Source organism: Betta splendens, chromosome 16 (genome assembly GCF_900634795.4).
Source record: "Betta splendens chromosome 16, fBetSpl5.4, whole genome shotgun sequence".
In the NCBI taxonomy this organism is placed as follows: domain Eukaryota; kingdom Metazoa; phylum Chordata; class Actinopteri; order Anabantiformes; family Osphronemidae; genus Betta; species Betta splendens.
Window position 1 is genome coordinate 21,025,658 of NC_040896.2, and position 27,322 is coordinate 21,052,979.

Sequence of the window (27,322 nt, forward strand, 5' to 3'; positions counted from 1 at the left end):
AATGGGTTCAACATGTATGTACTTAAAGAGCTGACCTGTCCATAGAACCCACGTAACCCTGTCGTGGGCGTTTATGGGCCCAGTACTTTGACCTCATTCATTTTTTGTATTGTCTTTAAACGTTCAGGAGACCAAACCAGTTTATTTACTCTCTATTTACTTTTACTCTCATTTATTGCACATTTGTTTATCACAGTTTGCCTCTTGTGTGTAAATGTAAATTGTTCATTATTATGTTTTCTATTTCTATTGTACATATATTTTGTGTTTTAGAAAATGACTTACTAGAGGAGAAGTGAGAGAAGCTCTCACAGACCTTAGGATGATTCAGTCCAGACCCTGGCAAGTTATTTGATGACCAATACAGTTATTCATCTGTTTGGTATCGTGCTATTTTCCTTGTCCCTCTGTGCCGTCAGCCCCGTTGTAGCAACTGTGTGATTTGGAGTCTGATTTTCATGAGCGGCTGCAGCCTCTGGTCCCCAGTGTGTGGGAGATCCAGTTCACTGTTGTTCTTATCTACCCTCCTGACCTGAACTCCCTCATTCAACAGAAAAGCAAATGTTGGTTTATTGACTGCCTTCACCCTCACATGGACTCACATTTTTTCCGTGGCTGCAGAACTGCAGCATGAAGAAATGATTGTCTTTTGAACATTAGTTTTTTGACACGCAGGTTTTAAAAGGACGTTGCATTTTATTTGACATACATTCATAGTGTAAAGGTGTAGATTTGGTCGCTGTGCCAACTGAATTTAAGTGCTGTGTTCTGCATTATTATTGCTGTTGTGTGATGTGGGAGGTGTGGCTGCTGCTTTAGTTCTGTGTTGCCATATGAAGTAGAAGTCTTGTTGTATGAGGTGACGAATGCGTTCGGCTTCATCATTGACTGCCAGAAGGTTATGACCTCTGCTCTAGTAAGCACTGACCACACTTCCCACGAAGGAGTTGAATCATTTGGAAGCTGCAGTAGCCAACAAACATTGTATTGTAATTTGATATAACCACTTGCAACATTGCACAATGCACTCGTTAGATTTCCCGAAAAAAAAAGCGTAAAAAGTGTTTGACAAATGTAGGCACTTAAAAATGAAATATCTGATACTATATACATCGGCCTCCAGGGTGGCCTTTCATCACAAAGCATTTATTTGAAAATGTTGAATATTTTCCAATAATTATACTGTATATCAAAGTTTCCTTCCTCACTTCCTAAGTTTGATATATGATGACAGATTTAGTCAACCATCAGACTGTGTATGGGAGCTAAAATAAATTGGGTAACTGTAGTCGGCCTTTTACGGTTGGTGTCTATGGTACAGTAGATGCTATGTTCTGACAGAAGTATAAAATGACTGTATTTGTTGGGACTGTATCTCTGACAGAAATAGGCTCTTCTCAGATGATAATAACTGTATTTAATATTACAGTGCTTTGTTGACCGTATGTATTCCTCTGTCTTCTCTCCAGTTGGAGGTGCAGTCGTGTTGTGTGTTCCTGCCCAACGACAGCCTCCCCTCCCCGAGCACTATCATTTGTGGCGACATCCCTGGCACCGTGCGCAGCTGGTACCACAACCAGGCGGCCATGCCCGGGACGCTGGTGGTCTGCCTGCCCCAGGTCAGCGTGCTCAGCGCCGGCCACAGGTACATGGAGCCGCTGCAGGAGCTCCCCTTCGTGGTGTCCAGGCCCATCGTGGAGGAAGGCAAGTTTGCACGCTGCAGCTAATCCCATTTCGAATTGGAATGATTTAAAAACTGCACACACCCAGACAGAGTGACTCCAACAGATCTGCTGTCCGAATGATTTATTCGAAAGTTTAAATGAGAAAACATAATGTTACGCTTTGGAAAACAATGATGTGGGGAGGTTCATAGGTTAAATGTGGGAGTCTTGGAATATAAATTTCAGTTTGAGGAAAAATCTACATAAGGTATATCACATGCATTTGCTTTTATTAATAATTGAAATGAATGGTTCCATAATAGTTATAGAATGCATAATGTGAATACATCATTATGTCCTTTTCAACACTGAGCAAACCTTTGACCCACTACCACTCATTTGCCATGACAAAAGACAAACAAACTGAAGTAGAGCGAATTTGAGAAATAGACTGCGCACATGTGGTCTGCACACCTGGCCGAGTTGACATAAGCAACATACAGACGCTTGAGTAGTGTTTTCTCTTTACAAGAAGAAAGAACGGGCCACCCTTTTTTTTCCTCCCCGGCTTTCAATTACATCAGCATTGGGCATCGAGATCCCAAAAACAGAGGAAGAGAAAGAAAAACGACAGCAAAAACAGTGACATCAGCAGCTTTGTCAATGCTGCCATTAAAATTAACAGCCCGTGCTTTTAGTAAGTCATTCCTACTCTTTGAAAAGCTCTTCATCTCGCATTTTCAATGCTCTGGATCAGTGTCCTACCCACAGTGCGTGGGAAACGTGCTCTTCATGGCCCTGTGCTAGAGAACAAGTTCCCCTTCTCTGCAGGACCAGGTCACACAGGCCACTCAGCCTGCTTTCACCATCTTTCACCAGGTGATGCCTTCCCGTGGACAATAAGCCTGAGCCAGTTCAGCGTGTACACACTGCTGGGTCAGCAGCGGAGCCTGAGCCTGCTGGAGCCCATGGGCTGCACGTCAACGCTGGCCGTCACATCCCATAAGCTGCAGAGCGGTTCTGAAGGCAGGCACTCGTTTGTAGTGTGCCTCCACGTCGATCTGCAGCCTGTCCACATTAAGTGCTCCAACCCTCAGGTCAGTCAGACACTCCCAAGTCTCACAAAGTAGTCATTAGAATCACATGTATATTTATACAAATCATCTCCTTGTAAACCTTTCTTGAATATAAACACATGGGCCCTGGCAGGAGCATCCCGCCTGTCTGCCATCATTTTCTGATATAGATTGACTTCAATAATCAAACTGCCTCATCCTCTTACCTTGTATAGTTTTCATGAAAATGAAAGTGTAAACAACAGAGTGTTGGGTTGTTTGTTTTGGTCAGACGTCTTGAGGTCTGAGTGAAGGAGAGCACTGATTTGTGAGACTTATCATCATTGTTTTACATTGTGTTATTTTGTTTTGGTAAGAGCATAATGAATACGGACAGACTGGAAATGGAACATGTTTTTCTCCCAGTCGAGCTCTGTGTGGTTTCTCAGTGTGCTGTTACAGCGCTGTAATCACATCTACATGTACCATTACACATGTTTTGTTTTTTCTCAATTGAATTAGCTGTATTGAATTAGGTTCCCCTGTAAATACTTAATTGGGACGACCTTTTGAGTGGTCACACTGTTAAATGTGTCTGACCACAGTGATGAGCCATGGCGAGATGGAGGGGAATTGGTACCAGAAACAAATGAAAGGTCTTAATCTGTTAGTGGTGAAAAGTTTCCCAGCGATGAGGAAAGCTGGTCGTTTGAGGGGAGGTTTTTTTCTTCTTCTTCAGTGTTCTCCCTTTCAAATGGAGTAATGGAGTGGCTGCGTCTGGCGAAGCTGCTTCGTAATTGGTCTCTTCTCTTCTCTTCTCTTCTCTTCTCTTCTCTTCTCTTCTCTTCTCTTCTCTTCTCTTCTCTTCTCTTCTCTTCTCTTCTCTTCTCTTCTCTTCTCTTCTCTTCTCTTCTCTTCTCTTCTCTTCCCTTTCACCCTCTTCTGTGTAAATTTCTGACTCGAGGGGGGTTATAAGCTAATGCCATTTCAAGTCATGCAGCAGCTTTTTAAGAACTGCTGCCAGCTTAACCCCACCCGCTGCAGAACAAAAGAGACCTCACACTACTTAGTCCTCTTTCTAATTAGCATTTCCATTTATGGGACTGTATGCGGGCAGGTCAAAGCGCTGCACAGTTGCTGCGCAAGTACCACCAGCACAGTCATTGTCGTACTTAGACAATCAATAAATTATAAGCACATTGATATGGCTTTGGTGTGCAATTGTGAAGTAAATCACATTTCCCTAATATGTGGTGATGACTTTGTGGAACAAACAACACCCTTTAATGTTCATGCCCTGAACAGGTAGCAAATGCACCTATACAGTAGGCTACAGTGTGTGGTTTCAATTTGCCTGCTCATTTGTCTCTATATATAAATATGCACAGGGGTGGAGCTGCAGTTGAGATAGGAAATGAGGTAAGTGTCTTTGAAAGGGTGAGGAATGCAATAAGAGTAGGATCAGGGATGAGTAGAAAAACAAGAGCGAGGTTTATGTGCGCGCACATACGCAGCGTACTCCTGAAGACCGACGGGCAAACATGGAATCATCAGGCTTGTTTCTCTCCAACATGTGTTGAAGTCGTTTCAGCGGAGAACACCCAAGGTGAACTGTCACGTCCTGGAACACACACGAACAAGCTCCGATCATTACACGTCTCCTTACAGTAGAGAGAACGGCTTCACATGTGGCAGCAACTGTTTCACATGGAAGTCCCTGGTTTCTGCCGTTTGTATCAAATCAGTCAAAGCACTGTAGTGCACAGATTGACGGATTGGCCATCAGAAAAAGTTACATGTACGCTTCTGCACTTTAGTTTGTGTGTCTGTGTGAGTGATTTACAGATTTACAGCAGATGGATGGCAACAGGATTAGTAGCTGCAACTTGGCTTTATCAGACCAATATGAAATCAGCAGGTTGACACACGCTGCAACACTTTACTTTGATCCATGACACATGCTGAACTGTGCAGCCACGATACACACACACGCACGCAGAACAGACTGAGCACATACTCATGTCCATGTCACTGCTCTGAAGCTCCCATATAAACCATGCTCAGATAAAGGCCCAGCGTGGCTCCCCGTCGGCATCGCCTCTGTCTTTATGGTGTGCTTGTGTTGTGGAGGACAGTGGAAGGCTCTGTTCCGTCTCCAGCTTGGACTACTGCAGCTCAGCAGCTTCCTGATTCACAGATGACAGGTCTTTGGAGAACCTAGCGCTCCAAATGTTCTCCTGGCTCACCCAGCTCATGAACTGTGGCCTGTGTAACGGGAGCTCGTCCTAGCGTGTATAGGCCACTCAGAACCCACCAAGCCCACGGTCCAATATTCCTGTAAGTAGCAGACATACAACAGGACGGAGGATAATAAGCGCTAACAGGAGATGCAAAGGGTTAAAAAGAGATTATGCAACATCTCTGACATTCTCTTAATCTGACCCTCGGCATGCTCGCCCCTTCATTTCTCTCTTCCATACGGCATCACTTCCTCCACATCTGCAGCCGAGTGCAGTAGGCCTTGTTGTGCTTGGTTGAACTTCCAGGCCCTAGTATCTCAGAGAAGGGAGCTTGGACTCCTACCTCCCCTGCCGGCAGTGCACTGGGTGCGGGTATGGCAGACAGCTGTTGGCCCCGGCCCTGGCCGGCTGCTGGATCAGCGTTAGCAGCTCTTCCTGGACATGTTTGAAATGGCCCAGCTGTAATGTATTGTGCCGCGTTTCATTTGATTTATGCTTATTTATGGAAGGCCTCCCCATAATGTGTGCGCTAACAGGCGTGCGTGCGTGCGTGTGTGAGTGAGTGAGCAGTAAAGTGCAAAAATGTGTTTAGAGTGGAGCGCTCAGATGTCTGTGCACCTTTACTTTTCAGGGACTGGGGGCTAGTTGGACAGAGAAGTACGGCATCTGAAATCCAGAAATTAGCTCACTGTGAAAGAGCGCTGTGTTTCTCCCATTCTGCGAAGAACACTGCGTAAACGCATGAATAACCAAAAGCATCACATTCCCCCGACTTCTCCTCATGTTTTCCACTCTTGTTTTTGGCTTTGTTGTCCTTTCAAGCTAATGCTTCTTTTCATGTGAACACATGATAAATGGCTGAGAACACTTGACACCGAGCCTTCAGTTTTTCCTAAGCGTGGTGAGTTTTTTAGGGGAAATTGATGACACAACTTTCCTCTGTGGGTGTTTCTTTGGGAGTTTTGTTGTTATGGATAACAATTTGTACAGTGGAGCACGTGTACGAGCACGCTGCTCCGTCGGACTGATCGGCCGTCCAATAGAAACGGCTTTACTCGTGTGACATAAGGACTCTCAGTCTAAAATAATGTAAGTTGGAGGGTGGAAGAAAACAAAATGGATAGTGGTCCATTTCTGGCTAATATTTCCTCCTTCTCGCTTTCCTCCTCTCTCAACTTTAACTAGATTTAGTGTCACATAACTACAAAGCTGCCAAGCCAAATCATGGTAATGGCCTCAGAAGTCAGAACTACATGAGATCTCCCCAGTGCAGCTGTTTGAGTCAGACCTTGGCAAAACTACATTTGAATCTGGTTTCAAATACAGTATTAAGACTACTTGTGGTGTGTTAGCTTTATCTTTTAAGGCACTCTTTTGGCACGGAAGGACCGTCTATATTGGAAGCACGTTTTACTGCATTATTGTGTGCATCACATCTGTGCCTACTTGTGTGCACCATGTCTCTGTAATTGCTTTAAACATACACGTATTGTAACTCAATCTTTTTTTTTCTTCCTCTCCCGCATTCGTGCTCCAGGTGCAGCTGCTTTACGAACTCCTTCTTAGCTGGAGTTCTACCTGGGCACGTCTCCAGAGGCACGGCATCTTGCGTCAGACCTCCGCCGTCCCAGAACCTCCCGCTGGTGCCGCTCCGTCCTCCCCAGTGCGCAGCAGCGCTGGCACCGCCCTGCCAGACACCAGCACCTGCAGCCCCTCTGCAGATTTCGGCTCCCCCACAGAGGTTTGTTTTTCTCACACGGCTACACTGTTCAATTTGTCAGTTCAGTGTTTTTATCGTCGTGTTTTTATTGCTGTTTTTTTATGACGCTTTTTAATGAAAATCATCTGCGCAGCTCAGTTGCACTTTCCTTACATATCTCCTCAAAAAGAAGTTGATGGAATGATGGAAAGGGATTTAAAGCTACACTATATAACCTCTTTCAAGCATTTATTTAGAGAATATAGACTCCAAAACGTGCTTTGTTTGTATTTATAGCACGCGTACTGTATATATACCTATGAAATGAAGCAATATCAGTTCCCATCAACGTCGTGCAGGCAGAGAGTGACCTGAGTGAAGCAACTTTCATACTAGCTTGACTTCCAACAGTTGGCTGTAGCTTTAATTGAACTGTATTAAACGTTTTTGCAGTTGCATTCAGTATTTACTGTGGGTACTTCATGGTCAGCTTGTATTTTACAGCTTTTATTGTATCTTCCCTTACCTGTATGTGCCTAGCGTCGTACTACCTACTTTTCCTCTTTGACATTGGTCACCCAAGCAACTCTCAGCTAGAAGGCAAACAATGGCAAAAGCTGTACGTGGCTGTCAGACAAAATATTACATTTTATTATTTATGATTTTATTTGAATCTGTGTGGGATTGTACATGTTTTTGTATTGTATTGTATTTTGTTTATATATATTATATAGTTTGTGTATACATATATATTTATGTAAAGTATAAGTCTCAGACATCCCACAGACTGAGATCTCTGATAAATTTACATAACTTTTGGATGAATAATCTGCATTGACTACTTTTGTTATGTAAAATATCAGCCTGATATACAACCTGAGCTTTGCAGGCAGCCATGTGAAAAGCCAATGGAAATATTACAGTCATAGATTTAGATGGCCAACTACACAAGTGTTGCTTTTCCTTTTTTACCCTAGGTGATGATGCTGATCCCAGGCTTAGGAAGTAGGGCGTTTTTTTTTTTCCTGTTGTACAGTAGCAGCAGCAATGACAGGCTAAGGGTTCATGGTCCTGGGGCTTTAGCCATTAGGGCTGTGTGTACCACATGTAGGCTGGTGTGAAGTAGAATGCAGTGTACATAAAAAATAATGGAGCTGATGAGTGTTTATGTTAGTAAGCAGTGGAAACTAGCCCGCGGCGTAATGATGTTTGACCACCGGCGCCCTGACTACAGCGTGGGGCTTCTGGGATCACAGCGCGATCGTAATGTCTCTGAGTACATAGTCGCGAATAAAGCGTTTGATGTGTCAGTGCACATCTGCGTCTGCATTTGTTTCCACGTGTGCCTGCGTCGCTTGTGGACTTACAGAAGTGGCAGAAGCCTAGTGTGGCAGCAGAGGCCCTGTGGTAAAGTCCGTCTGCAACGAGGCCACAGTGGCCTCTGACAGCCCACTTGTCACTGTTTAACAAAGTACAAACACTGGTAGAAGTGTTTAGTCCTCTGGGAGGCTGGGTGATTGAGAAAGAATGTAGGAGCTGTTTTGATAAGTCTCAGCAGTAGTGGCAGCAGCCTCTCCCTGCTCCCTCCTAGCCCTCAGTCCTCTTTATTGTCAAATACATCCACATCACACGCACCACGTTCTCAGCCCTACATGGCCCCTTTATTTCTAATAAATCAAACATATTATGGGGCCATTTTTAGTACTTAAGACCTGAGAATCTTTGACCTCTCACTGAAAGCCAGAAGTCCTGTGAAATCCTACCAGTCTCCTTGTCTGTTCTCAATAAAAGCCACACAAAAGTGAACTTCACCACAATGTTTCAATACACACGTTATTAGCAATTCATTTCAGAAGATGGTGGTAACAGTAAGGCCCTGTCTTGTGTCAGGATCTGGTTCTATTGTTGTTTGTCTTTTCCTTCGTCTACGTTGTTGTTTGTTTTCTCCAACATCTTCGCTGTCTTCGCTTGCAGGTTTAGCCATTTATACTGCACTTCTCTCCTCCACACGTTCACCTGCATGTATCTCGTTCCCTTTTCAAACTCCCGTTTCATAATCCGCCGTTCGGTCCATTTTTCTTTGACACTTCCCAGCCTGCTGTTGTCTTCCAATGTTTGAGTCTCTCTGATGAGCAAAGACAAACTCTGCAGAGAAAATAAACCCGGATCCTCAGCCCGTTTATAGCGCAGAGGCCCAGGAATTATATTGTATACTTTACAGCTTGGCCTTTGTAGGTGTGGGAAAATAGCTCGCTGTGTGTGTGTGTGTGTGTGTGTGTGTGTGTGTGTGTGTGTGTGTGTGTGTGTGTGTGTGTGTGTGTGTGTGTGTGTGTGTGTGTGTGTGTGTTGGCTAATCTGGCAGCTCCAGACCCCACCTCTAACACCACATCTGTTCTTCAAGGTCTTACCTTGATAAGATGAGGGGGGATTTTCTTCCACTGATAAAAACATTCAGCCCGTGTTTTGGAAGTAATTACTTACTTAAAAGACTATGTGTGGCTTTCTGGGCCATACCAAGAGCTGCCTACTTCAGACTCTATAGCCTTGTTTGTGATCAGATATTGCAGCTGCGCACAGATTGCATGTGTGCAGTCCCAGAGCAGTCAGGCTGCCACACCATGTCATGATAAGGTTGTGCCTCACTGGTATATGTCACGTTAATATGCTAATACGTACATGTAATCTCATAGCATACAGTATGTAGCACACAATGTACCCTCTGCTGCGTATGTACTGCAGCAGACGTTACATTACTGGTCCAGTATAGCTCATGGCATCTTGGGTAATTACAATGTGAGGATGTCAGTGAGTTGTCTTTCTTCTGTCAGCGTGTGTCGGAGTTCAGTGGGACAGCAGTGGTTCTGGCTGGGGAAGCGGGAGCAGTGGGGTGTCCAATACTCAAGAGTAACCACGCTACAGTACACAGTGGTCTGAGCTTCCCACAGCGCCAGCGCCTGGCTCCTGTTTCCACACATGACATTGCAGAGCCTAATCCTCCCGAGTGGCCAGAACTGTAAACTAAACAGGCCTAACCACACACACTGCGGTGTGTTTTGACTTCAGCTCAACAATAATTAGTCCCCAAATGGCAGTTGACACTAGAATATCTCTCACTGAGGCCGACTGAACACCATTACTGCTCAACTCATATTACATGCTGCCATTCACAATTAACTGCACACACAGTCATGCACCTTGTTAAGTGTCCTGGAAACCCGATTACAGTTCTAGACGCTGGGAGCGTCTTGTTTATATCGTCATCTTTTATTTATTAACCATCTGAAAGATACTAATGCAGAATCTACTCTTGAATTGGCATTGGGCTTAATTTATTTACATCACTGTCATTCACTGTTATTACACTGTGCTGTCAGCCACCCTTAGCTACGCAATTAAAGAAAATGTGCGAATTAGTGTGAGCCCCTCGTCCCTCCCCCGCAGCTGTGGAGTGGGCTTTTAATTCCCTCATCTGGATTCTCTTTAGGACGCTGCAATCAGCCCGGCAGCTGTGTGCTTTCTAATTGAGATGGTTGATAACCTTCTTACCAACCACAGCCAGGCTCAATAACTATGACTCAGTCTGTCGTTCCCATGCTGCCATGGAGGAGTCAAGCAATGGCAGAGCTATATATACTCATTGTTTGTTTGGAGACTTTTCACTTAATGAACTATGCTCATACAATTAATTTAGACTCTTAGAATACTTTAATGGCTACAATAGAAACAATGTGTTTTTCAAACGCATTAAAGATCAAGATGTGATATTAGTCAGATTATTGAATGTACATTGACACACACCTGTATGTTAAAGGTCCCATGTAAGAACAATAACCCAGACAGGAGGCGTTTGTAGACTCTGAGTGTATGAAATGGTTCTTCGGGCTTTGAACGTTCCCAGGAGCTCAGTGGCCTGTTTTCACTTTGGCGTAATGGGTTATTTAATTTTATCTGTTTAAAATTTGATGTACAACACCAAGTCTGCAAAAAGTGAAGGGCTCTAAATCGTCCCTGAAGCCGCTGCACATGTTTGCAGAGCAGATTTACCAGGAAGAGCAAGAAATAAAAAATGTCCCGTGTGCTGTCATCCTCGGTGCTGTGCCAAACCCCGGCTGATGAGACGAGCGCCCGCAGAAGGCAGCCGCCTCCGCCGCATCCTGCTCGCCTCCTCACCTCGCCCCCACCTCTGCTCCTCATTTCCCATTCTCTCCCAGGCAGCGAGATGTGTGTGTCCTGGCACACTTGAGTGAAAGCAGGCCGCGTGGGTGTTGGTGGCTTAGTTTGGGGTTAACACCAGTGACAGCCCCAGACAATGGCCCTATCCTCCCATATTGCTCAGCTCTGTAGAGGTCTGCTCACCAGACACGGGCGTCATCGACACACTAAAAGCCTCTGTATCTCCTGGTTATTATGACTCAATGCGCAGCAAAACAGATGCGGAACAACTCGTTCTATTTAAAGCTGTGTTTTGTAGTGTAATTTGTTTGCATGCATGCATTTGTTAACTCCCTTTTTAGGGTCAAATCATAGATTCTTGTTTTGTCTCTGCAGGGTGACTCCGTGCCGGCCGCAGACGACGGTCCATTTGCTGACACGGTAACGTTAGAACAGAAAACCAACAGCATTGGAGGCACCAGCGGGAAGATCAGCCTTTGGATGCAGTGGATGTTACCCAAGGTCACTGTTAAACTGTATGCTCCTGACCCAGCAGCTAAACCCACAGGTACAATAACCATTTTTCTGGATGAATACAATTAGTTATGAGTTAATAACGGTGCGTTTTGCCAAACTGATGATATGCTGTGGTGCTCAAATGAAGAATTTTTCACTTCAGAGGGAAACCAGCAGCTGGTTTGATGGAAATTTGTGTGCAATGTTAAAAATTAGGCATCTCTTCAGCACCCAAACCTTTTTGTTTTCATTACAGACCAACATAAAGAAATACAACCCAAAATATAAAAGTGCCATCTCAGGCTGTTTCTTTCACCTGATGAGACTCGGTCATCTTGGTTCTGCTGGTGGGATGCAGTCAGCTGTGGTCAGGCTCTATTTGTCTGAGGGCAAGAGGTTCCGTCTTTACATACGGACACAGAGATGTAGGAGATCAAAGCAGTCACGTCGATGAAAAGCCACAGCTGGAGAAAAGAAAGAACGGAGGGAGGGACAAATAAATAAAGGTTTAATGGATTCCAAGCAACCTGTCTGTTGTACCCTTAAGATTGACTGGGGGTGACGACAGGCTAGATTTACCTTTATCTGATGGCTAAAGTATTTAGCATCTGCCAACCAGATCGTCCAGCTTAATGTCTTTATTGCCAGAGACGGAATGCTTTGGAGGGCCTTTGACTTAGAGTCATTCTAAATAGGCATTACTCTAGATTTGAATGTAAGGTCTGAGTTGCAAGGCGACCTTGCCCACATGCACAATGTTATTGAAAACTCGTGTGAATGCACAAAAGCATACTTGGACACGAGCGATTCACCGATAGCACTGCAGACAGTCTGCTGTGATGTAATATGTTTCTGAGCTGCAACGGAACTAAGATTCTTGTCTCTCAAGAAAATGGAAAAGGATCCTTTCCAAAAGTACCGGTTCTTGGGCTCAGGGTTATGCTGTTATGTGCTGGAAGATTAAGGACAGAAATTCAAGATGGATTCTTAGTCACAATTTAGAGATGGACTTTCCTTCTTTTAAGATGAGCCACTTAAGACGAAGGGACTAAAGGTTTCCAGTACTCATACATCAATATCAGCACCGCGTTCGGAGACTGTGCCTGGGTTTTTAACAACTTGGGAGAGTTCTTTCCACAGGATATCCGCAAGAAAGCTGACGAGCCTTGTTTCAATATTAATAAGCCGATGGGAACCTCTGTGTTTCTCAGAATCACCACAAGGCAACAGTACAACAATAACCATAGTTTCACATGCATGAAGTCCATTTTCCCAAGCTAGCCTGCAACTGTGGGACTTTCTCAGTGGAAACAATGAGAGAGAAACAACAGTTAAGCTCATAGGCTTGGTTCAATACAAACTTAATCAGTTCTTCTAGACTGTTCGTCTTACTTACTTTGGCTGCAGTGGGTGGGTTTGTTTGCACTCAGGGTGGGCAGAGGCACGCACATACGTTGTTATGCATTTTAAACACAGAGCAACTGAGCAGTTCCAACTAGGTAAATACACAACACTGGCACACGCACACTCTTTAATATGAAGGGCTGAGGCCTCTCAGTTCCCTCAGTTTATTTATTAGCCAAGATGCGTTGCCAGTGTGAGTTCTTGCCAGCCTGCGGTACCTATAGGTTGACAGAATGCCTGTGTGTACTGAGTAATAAGCAAATTGCTTCATTTCATGAACATGTTTTTTTCCTGTGTTTCTGTTAGAGATCTGTGTCATCACTGAGCTGGAAGACCTAAGTGCCTCCGTAGATGTCCAGGATGTTTATACAAAAATCAAGTGCAAAGTTGGTAGCTTCAACATCAACCACTACAAATGCAGGTAGAGTACATCCGCACCTAGTGTCGTGATGCATGACATCATCCATCAAGCTTCTATGCACACGCTCCTACTGCACATGCACCTCACTGTCACAGCTGGAGAGAAAGTGACCACAGACCGCTGGACAGAGAGGCAAACAGACTGACAGACTATACAGTGGGTTGGAGCGGCTCTGAGTCACAGAGCAGCTCAGTCCTTCAGCTATTCTCACTCAATCTGTCTTAACCTGCGGTGTCTGAAACGCTTCACGCACACATTAGAGCTGGAAAAGGACTGGGCGATGTTCCCCTGCGTCCCATGGTAATCGATCCCACCGCGTCACACTCCAGTCAGAATGGGGTCACTCTGTTCTGGGTCCTGAAATTATGAAAACACTGCAAGTGTGGTGAAACTGAAGCTGTGACTAAAGATTTCAATTTTTATGCCCCACGTTCACATTCTTCCCGTTAATCAGAGAGGCCTCATTTTAAATATCTAAATCCCGGTGTGTTTCTTTTCTTTGATCACATACATGTGCGATGGAGTCAGCAGCTCCACGTACGTGCCTGAGGTCATGCTCTGTTGGGAAGAGACCACTTAGTAGGAGGCAATTTCCCTTGTCTCTGGCTGAGAAGATAATGAAACGGCAATCTAACAGTCCAGCAGACCAGAGTTGCTCTGTGTGAGCCTCTTCAGGTCCACATGCCTTCATAGACATATTCCCAAGAGTGCCTCCTCCTATGACTGAGCCAGACAGTGAAAAGGGAGATGGACCGTACGGGGCCCTGCGCCTATGCTGAACCCCAGCCTCAGCAATCAATGCTCTCACCACATGATTTGCCAGATATTAAAATCACCTTAGCTGGCTGTTGGTTTCAGAGTCAGACAGGGACTGAGGCAATTGTCTTGGCTTTGAACCTGGCTGTCTTACAAGCTTTGCACAGACCTCCCTGTTTGGCTGTATGCAGTTGATTTATATACTGTCAGGCCTCATGCGTATCTGACAGTGTGGAGCATGACTCGAAGCCAGGCCAGTGTCAGAGTTTAGCTGCAGGGCACAAAGGTGTCGAGGGTCATTATATCAAGCTCCTCTGCTCTCACAGGTGTGTGTCCAATTGCATCTGAGACAGCGCCAACCTCAATCTTTGTACTAGATCTCTATGCCCTCCTAAGTAGATAATGGGTCAATTTTCTCATTTCTAGGTTATTTCAGTTTAATGTGCATTTAATAATGCATTCTCAAACCAATTTCACCCAACCAAAGTCCTGGCAGTGAGGGAACACTCCATCATTCAAGCTAGGCTACAACCATGAGTGTTCAGGACACAGCAGAGGTCCTCTGGGCTCCCAGCCCACCGTAATCTGCATCATCGACGCACACGAGGGAGCTCACAGGCACTGGGGTTCATATTAATCACTCTGAACAGATAATTGTTAAGTATTTCATCACCCAGCCCAGGTTATACGTGTGCGGTGGGTCAGGTTAAATCATGGTTGACAGGGAAAGTGTCATCTGGCCGTAGCTATCCCATCGCTACAGATAGGATTCACTGATGTCCCGCACGGCTGGATACAGCAGGCAATCGAGTCCAAATGGGAATTCCATTATTGTAGGTGTTTTTTCCCATCGTTCAGCTGAATGTTTGTTCCTATATTTTACACAGTACTTCGTCTTCTGCCCTCTGTTGTTTACCGTCACTCACCACCGTTAAAAGGTACAGAAATGCAGAGACGCCCCCTGAGAGAGGACAGCCGGTGACAGTTTACCCGTATCTGCTCCGAGCAGGAGCTCACACAAATTGAAGCTGATGTCTTCCAGCTGCTTTGCAAATGCCTGCAAGCGAAGGGTGATTGGATAGAAGCAGGGAGAGAAACGGCAAAAGACGATGAAAGAGATGAAGGGCTGTGGGGGGTCCATATGTATTAGTCACTCCTAAGACTGACAAAGAGATATTCACACACTCTGATGCTCTTATGCACATGATAACTATGCAGCGTGTACACAGTTGACTGCTAAAGCACTGTAGGATGAGAGGCTGGCATGAAAGAGATGTACTTTATGATGAATTCATGTGGAATATCTATGTAGTGCATGAGTTTGCATCCTAGGGTAATGTGTGTGTCTGTGTTTTGTACATTCTACAGTGTGTGTGTGTGTGTGTGTGTGTGTGTGTGTGTGTGTGTGTGTGTGTGTGTGTGTGTGTGTGTGTGTGTGTGTGTGTGTGTGTGTGTGTGTGTAATGTTTGACTTCTTGCTTTACAGAAACTTCCTGCTTTCTATGCATGGTCAGAGTACAGTAAAAACATAATTTTTATAAATGAATACAATGGGAACAGTAAGTTTTAGTGTGCAGGTTTTGCTCCAGGCTGTGAAGCTTTGTGTTATCAGTGTAATATTCTAGGTCGTGTCTCAGGCCCTGCCACAGCGGTAACAGTGATCCCACATGATTAATTGATGCGCAGCCTTGTGTGTCTCCTCAGACCAGGGCAGGGTCGGCTCCCTGACCACTGTGAAGGACTCATTCTGCAGGGCAAGGAGACGGCCGTGGTGAGGCAGCCACTGCGGCCTTGGGACACTTTATGCTGTGCCATCCTGCTGCTCCTAATCAAAGTCTTTTACCTCTGCTCATGCTGGATAGGCAGGGAACAGGAAGTCATGAGTCAAAAGCCTTAGTTTTCATCACAACCACGAATTCATAAAAGCTGGTGACATCCCTTTCCCCTGTCTGTCCAGTGGCTCTGATTGGCTAAATAATGAAGCAACTCAAATCTGGTGGCGACTGTTTCTGTGTGTGTGGGTGGGTGTGTGGGAGGGGGCAGGGGGACACGGACCTTCTTTGTTTGGTTCTAATCAGGATGCTCTTTTCCAATTGTTGTCTTCTCTCACCTTCTTCCTACTCCTCCGTCTCGTCCCTCTTGGCATCTCTTTCGCTCTCCTCACCTCCAGTATGGAGGAGGGTCTTCGGAGCTCGGGCTGCTGTGGAGGAGTGCTTCTCTCTTGCACTGACAAGCTGAACAGACGCACTGTGCTGGTTCGCCCCGTCAGCAAGCAAGACACTTTCAGCCACTTCTCTGGCTTTTTCCCTCCTGTAAGAAATCCACTTTTTTTAATTGACACTGCTTAACTTCCCTCAACAGTGGAAAAGCAAAGTTGATTCCTCAGATACGTCAGCAACCAGTTTCAGTGGTGCTTTGAGTTAAATTAAGAAATAAAATCCCTCATGACGATTGAATCTGTTTTGCTGTAGTTTTTCCCCATAATGATTCCTCATGCCTTGTTAATCATTTTTTCTTAATTTTTATGTCTACTGATACTGGGTGTTCTTTCAGATTTTACCTTTGTGTTTAGAAAAGAACTCTTGTTGATCATTTCTATTAGTTACCAATCATGAAAGCATTTACACTCTTCTGTCCTTATTTAAGAGAAAGAGTGCAAATTACCATTGCTTCTTGATTCAGATTCACTCTCTCTCTTCAGCTAATTTATATTATATGTAAATGCTAGATTTTCCAAAATAATCTAGCCCTTGTTTAGCCAAGACATATAATACCTGTTTCATGTTATTACTGACCAGACAGCAGCTAAGGTCCTGGAGGGCTCCCACCAGCAGCACGGCTTTCTGTCCATCACCTACACTCAGGCTGTCACCAAGAACGTCCGTCACAAGCTCACCACTCGGCCTGAGCGGCCGGCACGCGGCGGCGCCTCCGTCGCAGGCCAGCGCGTGGCTGCTGATCCCCTGGCAGACAGCTCCCCTCAGTACCTGAGGGAAATCCTGCTGACGGCTCAGCCCTTCGATGTGGTGCTGTCCTGCCCCTTGCTGGCCACAGTAGCAGGGATTTTCCAGGTACAGGTAAAACTGCGCAGCTTGGTATTTCAAAGCACACATTACAACAAGCCTCATAAGAGTGAAGCAGGTGATGATGCACCCTTTTTATTATTTGTGTCTTGGACTGGATGCCTTTTGCAGGCTAAGGTGCCGCGGCGATACAGAGAGCGTGGGAAGTCATCGGGTCAACCAATGAGGAGTCACATGCTGACTTCACGCTGTCTGCCTCTTATCTACATCAACACCAGTGTGATCAGAGTCTTCTGTCCTGGAGCACATGACAAGCAGGCAGCATCAGGTTAAAGAATCATGTACTCATATGAGCAACTAAAAGTAAAAATAAGTCAGTAATGTAAAACAGTAAATGTCAATGACACATGCAGTATAGTCACAGAAAGAGCATAGACTGGATTGTGTGTCTCTGTGTTTCCTTTTAGACGCCCATGTGAAGCAGGAGGACACTCTGGTTTTAAAGATGGGCTCCCTCAGCATGGCTCCTCAGGCTGATAACCCCCTCACCCGCACTGTGCTCAGAAAGGACATCTACCAGTAAGAAAGCAGGCTTCTGTGGCTTTCCCATTACTGATATACATTGGTTCTAAATATTTAAGTTCTCAAGTCCAATCTTGATTTCAAAAAGCATTAAAAGTTACTCTTTTAATGCTTTTTGAAACTGGTACTTTTTACATTTACATTTTATCAATTTCTACTTGTTTGTATTGTTAGATATTGTTTTTTCTAACTGATAGACTGTTATTAAATTGCCCACATTTATGATATTCCTTCATCAAATACATGCTCTGCTGGTAGTATAAAGTAAGCCACTACCAGACCTGCTACAGTACTGTAGGTGACCACAGTTCATTAAAAGTGCCATTCAAACGTATTTGTCCTCAGGTCACACTTCATAAACCTGCTGTGAGGCAAGTGTGTTCTAGCACGGGTACACATCTTTAGCCTCATGATCTTTTAAGGATACAGCACAGTCACAACGCTTCACAGCGGTTAAGCTGCCCCTGCCATGACAGAGCGCAGTGAATGACACCATGGGGATCTGCCGAGCCCTTCCGCTGAAACACGAACCCCCTCCGTGTCATTTGGATCAAAGCTGCTCGGCAGGGAAAATCTGGACTTCTGAGGGAAATGGCTCAGCGCAAAGCACATTTCCCTGCTATAGGCAGCTGAAAGAATCTGGATTGTGTCATAACTGCCTCAAAAACCGCAGCCCCACACAGTGTGTGTGTGAGGGAGAGAGAGGGAGCAGTTGTATGAATGGGCAGATATGGAGCTGGCAAACACATGTAATGAGGGAGATAAAAGTCGGGCCTAATGCTTTGTGCAGCTGCAGGCGAGCTGGCCTAACATGAAATGGAGAAAGGAGGAGAGCCCACTGCAGCCTTCATTGGTGCCTTTAGATGGTGAAAGTGTCACACTGTATGTACTGGGTACTGAGGGTGCGTAAGGCAGACCAGCAGAGGCGTCTTGGCCTCTGGGCACGTCTGGCAATCTGTAATCAGGACAAGGTTGAGAGAAATACCTCACTTTGTCCCGGTTTTCTTCAGATCACACGGACTTCCTCACAGCTTCCCATTTCCTCGTTCGTGTCGGAGCACAGTGTGGATGGTATTGATCAGTAACCATAGCTACTGTTTTGCAGGGACATTTGGGAGAGTGTTTATTTTTGTCTTCACTACAGTAGTTTCACACAGTGTGCTGCGCTGAAACCCTTGTTCCGCTGCTGCCCTGAGATGTAACTGCTCTGTTACCATGGAGACTCTGCTTAGATTTATTTTGTTGACATGTTGGCCGTGTTGTTATCGTGTCATATGATAAATGACGATCTTGCGGGCATGGAAAATAATCTAGGGTGCTTCTCAGACTGTCACTTGAAACAAAAAACAGTATTTCAACCCATATGGGCCGGTAATGTTGTGTCTCTGGTAGTTAGAGGACTGGTGGCTCTGTGGCTCTGGTGCCCACATCTGCTTATAGACGTAGATTAGCATTACATGATGCTCCACCCCAGCCTGAACACCACACACACACACACACACACGCACGCACACACACACACACACACACACACACACACACACACACACACACACACACACACACACACACACACATACACACACACACACACACACACAGGCAACCTGAGTGTGTCTGTCATACAAGCACACACAGACACAATTACAGTACTTGCATTCATTCTCACCCTAATGTGCAATGTGCATCACCACATGCTCTATATCCAGTACGCAGACAAAGCTACACAAATTCACACTACGGCACAAACACTAGCACCAGACATGGCCGTGTGTACAAACACACCCGGCGCTCAGTGATCCTCTTAACCTTGGCACACAGAAGCAGAGAGCCACGACTTCCCCCTGTAAAGTGAAACCCCAGGATTATGTCAAACCACACACACACACACACACACACACACACACACACACACACACACACACACACACACACACACACACACACACACACACACGTACACACACACACACACACACACGGCTGTGTCCATCCCTAACGATGCATTCTCATCAGCCCTTCACGTACGATGATCATACCTCTGAGTCACGTGATTGACAGCCGTGAGACTGGGTTTGGTCTTGTGATTTACCTACAGTACTTATGTTTTCTTCTGTGTGCACCAAGTCAGAGCAGGAGTCTGTAATCACCTATAACTGAGTCTGGCTACGGCGAGAAATCCGCCTCACACTGCAGAGCCCTTTAGCTTTCAGCCTCAGTGTGTATTTATCATTCAGAGTAGTTAGATTTCTTCAAAGAAGGTTAAATAAACCCGTTTGACTGTAAAGCTGTGGAGCCACGCTGAAATCCACCACCAGCTTCATTTGGTAACAATTAACAGCGTCTCATTTGATCATGTGATGCTAAATAGTGCCCCCCCCCCCAGAATAAAGTCCGCTTCTGCCTCTTATTTATGACACAGAGCTGCATGCTTCCACTCGCTCTCTCTCTTCATCTTAAGCTACAAGGCCGCTGTCAATTTACACAGCTGAAATCATTTTTCTGTCTTGAAAGGCCGACTTTTTCCAAGTGCCTGAGCGTCAGCCCGGGGAATGTCCAGCATGCGTTCAGCCCTGACTTTCTTGTGGTTTGGGCCCTCACAGATCTTTTACTCCCCACTCCTATTTCCTCTCATTATCTCTTTTTCTCTCCCCATTTTTCCTATGTGATTCTTTTTTTTACACTCATGGAACACCTAATTGAAAGCTTCTTGTGTACTGGGGTCTGATAAGTGGGAACCGCTGAGGGGATCAGGTATCTCTTCTGAGAGGCGTGCAGCCATGTTAGAATGTGTGAAAAGCATTTCAGTAAATGTTGAGGAGCGACGTCAATCCCTGTCCACACTCACCTTTACACTTATATAATGCTTGTGTGAAGTGGGTCTTACTGTCACATTAAATCAAGTACCTCAGCAATTTGTTAACACTTAATACTACAAAATTAGTAGCAAAAAGTAGCTTTATGTTCAATCGTCATTCAAATAATGAACAATTCCCTCCGTCCCATTTGCTTGTGCATGTGTGGGCCCCTCCCTCGGTGCTTGCTCGCATCCATGTGTCTGCACATGTTCCTCCATGTGTGTGTTTGCGTCTGAAAATATCCTGCCGAATTTCCCGACATCCCCACACCTCGATGACACAGCGCTAAATTCCATCACACACTGTGTTACCTCATGGTCTCTCCGGGGGAGGCTCCAGGAGCATCCCGCTGCAGCAAAATATGGTTTTTGGGTCTCTGTTTTGATTGGGGCGCACGCCTGCGTTCCCATGGAAACGGCTGAGGGAGGCAGTTGCGCCTGTGGTGATGCAGAGCCAAGTCAACATGATGTGGCTTTCTGACCTCACTGCAGATTTTAGGTTCCTAGTCTTATTCAGCCCATCAGCTAAATACCAGCAATTCTTCAATTATTCATTCTTTTTTCTGTCATTTTTCATTTCTGCTTTTTCTCTATTGCCATGTCCATCCCCAACTTTTGCTTTTTTTTCCTCTTTTCCTCCTTTGGCTTGATGTTCTTTTTTGATTTATCATTCTAATCCTTTCTACCCGTCTCCCATTTTTTAAAATCTTTCCCCTGTGTGTCTCCATGTGTATTTGTTATTTCCTTCCTGTCTTTCTTTTCCTTTCCGTTGCTCCATTGGTGGTTAGACTGGTCCCTTTCCCAGTACACTGTGGTCTGTAAGCCAACCCTTTATTGCTGAATGCTTCCCTGGATAAGCCCACATATATGTCCTAATAAGTGGTTGTGATGGGGATCTCCCTTTCGCATATAAACAGCGCGTACTGGAGCCAGGGCCCTGTCTGTTTGGAGTAAATTCCCTGGTAGTATGCAATACGCACCCTTCCTGAAGTGGTAAATGGTTTGAGGGATTGAGGGTTTCGGCTTCCCCATAAGGTGGGAAGATGTGTAATGTCTTCCCTGCTCCCTGACTTTTCTGCCGAACAATGGAGCGTTGAGGGTTCTCTTTTCTATCAAAGCCGTTTTCAGTTTGATGAAGTAAAGAAAACTGGTGAAAGCAGGACATGGTAGAACCGCGCTTCCTGTTGGCCTGCAGCCCCGCTCACACATGCATCACCTCTAACCACTGTTGCTGCTAGTAGTCGGATTAGCAGACAGCGTAGGTTTCAGGCGTCCACAGTCTCTGTGCCTCACGGTGAGCAAAAACACAGAGTGATCCTCTCAGACGTTTGTTTGACAGCTGCAGCTCCTGTACTTTCTTTTCTTTTTCAGAGAGGTCATTGATTTTCATGTGCTCTCAGCGGGTCTCCTCCTTTCTTGTCTTCCTCCTCATCTTTCTTTCCCATATAAAACCCAGAGTTCCCAGCAAATGATTCATTAGATGCTTCAGTGCACACTTGCCTCATCACTCACTTTAGTCGGCTGCCAAGTGCCCCATTTCCCAGTTTGTTTACACCAGTGAAAAGTGCGCCGGCACTGCTCCACCGCTTTAGCGGAGAAGGAGACTGGCTCGGGCCACACACAGTGACACGCAGGACGTACACTTATATACTCTGATTTAGGAGTTGCTTTTAAACTCCCCTGGCTGCTGAGCAGGTTTAATGATAAACTCCTTGGCAGTGATCATAATATCTGTATCACTGGAGTGAACTAACTTTTTACACTTGTTTTAATTATTTTCATTTGATTTGTTTAACATGCTGCTTTGAAATAATGGAAGCTATATGTTAAACTTGGTAAAGCTACTGAGCAGGGCACTGAAGATGCAGTAGAGTCGGTGTCTGAGGGGATTACCCAGCCAGACGTGGCCCCGTTGAATCAAAGTTTTTCTAATCTATTTTTGTCTTCAGTTTTGGGCTTCAAAAACATAATCACAGGACCTTCATTTTCTAGTCTACACTCTCTCTAAATTTTGTCTTTTTATGAAAATATGCCAGTGTGTCATTAACACAGAACTGTGGGTGAAACCAAACCAACCAAGTAAATCTCTTTAATTGCCCATGGTCTTTTTTTAGCCAACTAATTGTTCTGATCTTTCCCGTCGGTTCCTGTGTATATTGATGTCATTACGGCCTCACATACGACTCTGCCTTAAATACATGTTTTTACAACAATCCCTTTTGATGCTCTGTGGGTGTCTGTAAGTGAGTGTAGTAATTTCCAATGTCGCTGGAGCGTTTGGTGTGGAAAAGGTTTGTTTGCTGAGCCTGAGCCGGGCGGCAGAGAGAGGACCCACCTACTGTATCCCAGCAGAGGCAGATTCAGCTAGTAGTGCAGAAAGTTTCATTGATAACAATGGCTCTGAGGGATCAAAAGGTTGGTTGTCTGTGTGCTCGGCTTGGGCCTGAGTCTGGGGAATGAGACGTCCTGCTGAGATGACTGGAGTTGGACCTTTCTTGGTCAACCGTAAATCATTTAGCGCCATTTGTTTCTCTCCCTTTCTTTTAACCCTCTCGTCTGGTCTCCTGCTTTAGATGTACGCCCTGTTTCTCCCTCTCTTCGGGGGAAGGAAGATAAAATAAGCACGGATTTAAGAGTCAGCCAGAATAAATATTGTTTTTTGTCAGTGCAGCAAATGAAACACCTGGCGCTGGTAAGCACAGAGGACATATTTCACATCGCTATGACACTCGGGATTAATGCAACATCAGATTGTTTTAAAAATGGGGACAGCCACTAGCCGGAGTAAATCACACAGCCCCTTTTATTAAAGTTTGTCCTGAAATTTATGTATTGAATCAGACAGGAAGGCCTGCAGAGAGCCGACAGATGAGACTGGGAGTGGACTCGTAATGGCTTATGTGGAAACGGCCCTCGGACAACGTGTTGTAATGTGAACAGGAAGTTTAGACTCAGCCACTGAATACTGCTGTTTAAGGTGGTTTAGTCCGGGCAATATTTGTCATTCTTTTCCGGGAACCAGTGCAACACGCGCATTTCGCTGTCTTGTAAATGATACAGTGAACAAATCACACAATGTGTAAGCTGATTTTCTTTTATTTACTGCCGTACGGAGGAGGAGGAGACACGGTTTGTGTTCGTGGGTCATGGAGCTTGTTTTAGTGCTGGGGTTAAATTAAATCAGTCCCTGTTTTTAAGTGTCCATTATACACTCTTCATTCTGTGGTCGGCCAGTTTTCTGTCCTTTCAGAGGCCCTTGAATGCATCATTTGAAGTACCTTCCAAATGCATATTGTATATACGAGCGGTGATTTACAGTTGTATCTCTGTATTCATGCATACACGCTCCATCATTCCTCTTATACTGCACCTCCGAGTCGTCAGGGAGCTGTGGGCCACGGTTCCACTCGTTGTCATCAGCCAGCCGGCAGCGTCTTCTGTTGTATATGAGCAGGGAGCTGTATACAGCGTCTTGTGCGCTGTGTTGTGGTGTCTGCTGACTTCTGTGTACAGCCTGCGGTTCATTCCATAAATATCTGTGGCCTCTGTGATGTTATTCTCAGGCCCTCTGCTGTGTGAGAAGATTGCACCACAACACTTGTATGCCTCGGCCTGCAGTTAGAGGTTTAGGGGGATTAGGAGGGAGAAAAAGTCTTCATGCTACATTTTTTTATGCATATGATTCTGATGTGCTGTGTAGAGAAATGGTTATTAGGTCCCACCGCAGGGCAATCAAACAAGTAAACCACTACTTCTTTTCCTTCTTTTCTTCTGGAACAGAGGGCAGGGACTGTTAGGATGGTGATGTGCATCCAATTGTTGTTGGTTTTCTGCTCCAACACATTTGTCCAATCTGAAACATCTTAACAGCAAGTTGGCTGAATGGCCTCAGTGGAACTCCAGTCCCTTGTTGCAATTGTGACACTCTGACGCTGTTGAAACTGTCCAGTTTGTCCAATGTTTGAGGAGACTTTACATATGATGTCATTGTCAGCGCTAACCTGCGTCCGTGCCGTCACCCCCTTCTTTTCAGAAAGAGCTGCACCATCTTTTTCTTTTTTTTTTTGGGAGCAGCGTGGAGCTCTGCATTCCCCCGTTTGGTGGCACTGGAGGTGACGGACCTTATTGGAGGGCTTCCCGGAAACGGCGCTCGTGTTTTGGCATGCCGCTGTCAGTGGGGTCAGGGTGCACGCTGACAGAGGTGAGCCGGATCACCCTTCAGCTGTGCCCCTCTAATAGAAGGGCCTGAACCAGGGGTTGAGCGCCCGGCCACGGGACCCGGGCCTCGCCGGGCGCGAGGGCGCGCTTCATCCTGATGCAGGATATCGGCGGTCTAAGAATACACCCGATCCAGCGTGCTCCACGCGTTCTACCAGGTTTACACGTGCACACTCTGTGTTGTGTGCTCTCTAACCTCAGCCTTGTGCGTTGTTGTGTTTTAGTTCCTTTTCTCCCTGCTCATGACATATTGATGTTGTCGCATCCTGTGTGTTGGTTTGAAGCATCACTACACTGACAGAGAGCCTCTGACTGGCCAGTGACACTGTATTGTTGCCAGGTCGCCAGGCCAGGTGGGCTGTCGGGGGAATTTCTTCTGCTTTCTTTTCATACTGTTTGCTTGGAAGTACAGTAGCTGTACTGATAAAAACACAGCAAAGTAGGAGACAAAAGATTTGGTGAGAAAGCGGTGAGCAACTTGTTTTTGTTTTTTACTGTACAGTTACATCAATTTACTTTTCTGGCAAAACATATCTGGTGGTTATTGCATGAGAATGGTTCTGCTGAGGTGTGTGTGTGTGTGTGTGTGTGTGTGTGTGTGTGTGTGTGTGTGTGTGTGTGTGTGTGTGTGTGTGTGTGTGTGTGTGTGTGTGTGTGTGTGTGTGTGTGTGTGTGTGTGTGTGTGTGTGTGTGTGTGTGTGTGTGGTCACTTGTCCCTTTGCCAAACAGCAGTTATCTGTAGACGAAACATTGGAACATCACATGAGAGCAGAGGCAATTGGAGGATCAAGTAGAAGTATGAACGAGGGGCGAAAAAAAACGTCGACCTCAAGAAAGAAGGAATGTGTCAGATCCTTTCAAATGTCCATGTGTGAAACCACAAGCTCGTCTGTGGCTCTGGGAAGCCAATGAGAAAACAGTGGCGTAATTACCTAATGCTTGTGTAATAAGAGGCACATTACAACCCCAGGAGGCCCGACCCGAGCAGAGAAAACAGAGGCTGGCACTAACTAACGCAGCTCAGAACTGTCTTCTGCTGCTGCTGCTCTCCACCAGCTTCTACCGCGTCCCTACAGTTTAAATACATGTCACCATCTTTAATGTGTGGACCCTCTACATTCATACTCATACATTAGAATTTCACATGCCAGTGTGGTTGATTCCAACATTTTTCTTGATACTTGTCCTCCATCAACCTGTACATGCGTGGTCTAGTGACGATTGCTGTACGTGCTCCTCCGCGGCCCCACAGCATCTACTGTAGCTGTGAGCAGCAGACGTACTGTACTGTAGGTACGAGCAGTGAGTGCCTGTGTGTCAACGTCAGTCATCTGACTTCAGCTGCAGGTTTGAGAGAACCGCAGAGGGTAATGTGAAGCCAATGTGTAGACAACTCTACCGCGGTGGTCCCCTTTCTTCACCCCCCCCACACACTTACACGCACGCCCACAACAGACCTTCAATCAGCGCCCCACCCCTGTCACTTTATCATCAAATACATGCGCAGCTTCAGTTACACGCGTGTAACTGGGGCAAAAATGATTAAACTCTAACAAGCATGCGCTGCACCATACACGTTTCTGCTGCTGTGTCCAGCTGTTGGCAGGACGCCGCTCTCCATTCCTCAGTGATGATGAGGAGCCAGTGTTTAAAACATCATTATTCCCACCTGATATTTTTCCGTCTCATCTTCTAACAAATGAGAAGCCATTTGAAGCGCCTTCAAAGAGCTTTTTTTTTAAGGCTTCACATTTGTGCGCTTCCTGGTAATAGACTGATATTATTAGCGTTTTAAAGCCACATATGATTTTTAGGGAGAAGAAGTCTGCTTTTAAGGTTGAGGGAGAGATCCAGCTGACGGACACATGTTAGACAGACGAGGGGCTCCTATGTAACAACCTGACACTCAGAAGCGTGGACGCAAACTTTCAGGACAGAGTCTTTGTGTGTGACCTACATTGTTCACTGTACTTTTTGTTTTCTATTTGTTTTAATGTGCCCTTATTCTGCGTGTACATTTGCATTTTATTTTTAATACTGCATGTTCCTCCCAGTTTAATGCCTAATATCACAGAGTTTAGGAAGGGGAAAGTGTGGCTATGTTTTACCCCTTCTCTTCACCCCAGGTGCCACATGATGTCAGAGGCCTTTGGGTTTATGCATTCTCCTGTTCTCTCTATCCTCCTTTCTCTGCCTTTTTTTCTCCCTGCTCCAGTATTTCGTTCCACATCCCTCTCCCCTTCATCTTTCACCCAATCTTCCTCCTCTCTGCAGGATGTTGTTCAACATTTTCTGTTTTTCACTTCCCACTTTGTTTTGGTCTCCTCCTCGCCCTCTCGTCTGTCTCTCACTGCTCATCTCACAGGATGCCGTACAGCATTTCCTGCCACCAGGGCTACAGGAAAGAGGCCGGGCCTTGTTTGATGTGCCACCTCATCTAATTCTTTACACCTGGCCTGTTATATTCGGCCATACACATTTTGTGCTCAACAGAAGCGCTACTCAATCTTCTCCTTCCTTCCTTTTGACCTACACCGTCCCTCAGTCAGTGCCACAGTCTCTCCTCTATGTCGTGCTGCACATCATATTTTCCTATTGAGTATGCTTTTAAGATATGAGTGCGTCTAAACTTACATTGAGGCTGTCATGTTAGCATCACATGTTTCTCATCTCTCAGTCCCTTTTAATAAAATCATGTTCTCCTTTCCCTATTTTGTCCTTTTTATGCTGTTCATT

The 27,322-nt window shown here is 45.5% G+C and overlaps 1 protein-coding gene across 8 annotated transcripts in view; it reads left to right on the forward strand.

Moving 5' to 3' along the window:
* LOC114842483 (intermembrane lipid transfer protein VPS13B-like) overlaps nucleotides 1–27,322 on the forward strand; it is a 225,231-nt gene that overhangs the window by 104,026 nt on the left and 93,883 nt on the right. For 4 of the 8 annotated variants that reach the window (XM_029128025.3, XM_029128027.3, XM_055503392.1 and 1 more), the window contains exons 23-31: nucleotides 1,470–1,704; nucleotides 2,544–2,761; nucleotides 6,497–6,700; nucleotides 11,207–11,378; nucleotides 13,037–13,151; nucleotides 16,077–16,218; nucleotides 16,705–16,983; nucleotides 17,101–17,257; nucleotides 17,397–17,508. In XM_029128025.3, the coding sequence (XP_028983858.1) occupies nucleotides 1,470–1,704; nucleotides 2,544–2,761; nucleotides 6,497–6,700; nucleotides 11,207–11,378; nucleotides 13,037–13,151; nucleotides 16,077–16,218; nucleotides 16,705–16,983; nucleotides 17,101–17,257; nucleotides 17,397–17,508 (1,634 nt within the window). Of the gene's footprint in view, nucleotides 1–1,469; nucleotides 1,705–2,543; nucleotides 2,762–6,496; nucleotides 6,701–11,206; nucleotides 11,379–13,036; nucleotides 13,152–15,610; nucleotides 15,678–16,076; nucleotides 16,219–16,704; nucleotides 16,984–17,100; nucleotides 17,258–17,396; nucleotides 17,509–27,322 lie in introns of all 8 variants that reach the window. The other 4 variants (XM_029128026.3, XM_029128028.3, XM_029128029.3 and 1 more) reach the window with 3 other exon arrangements.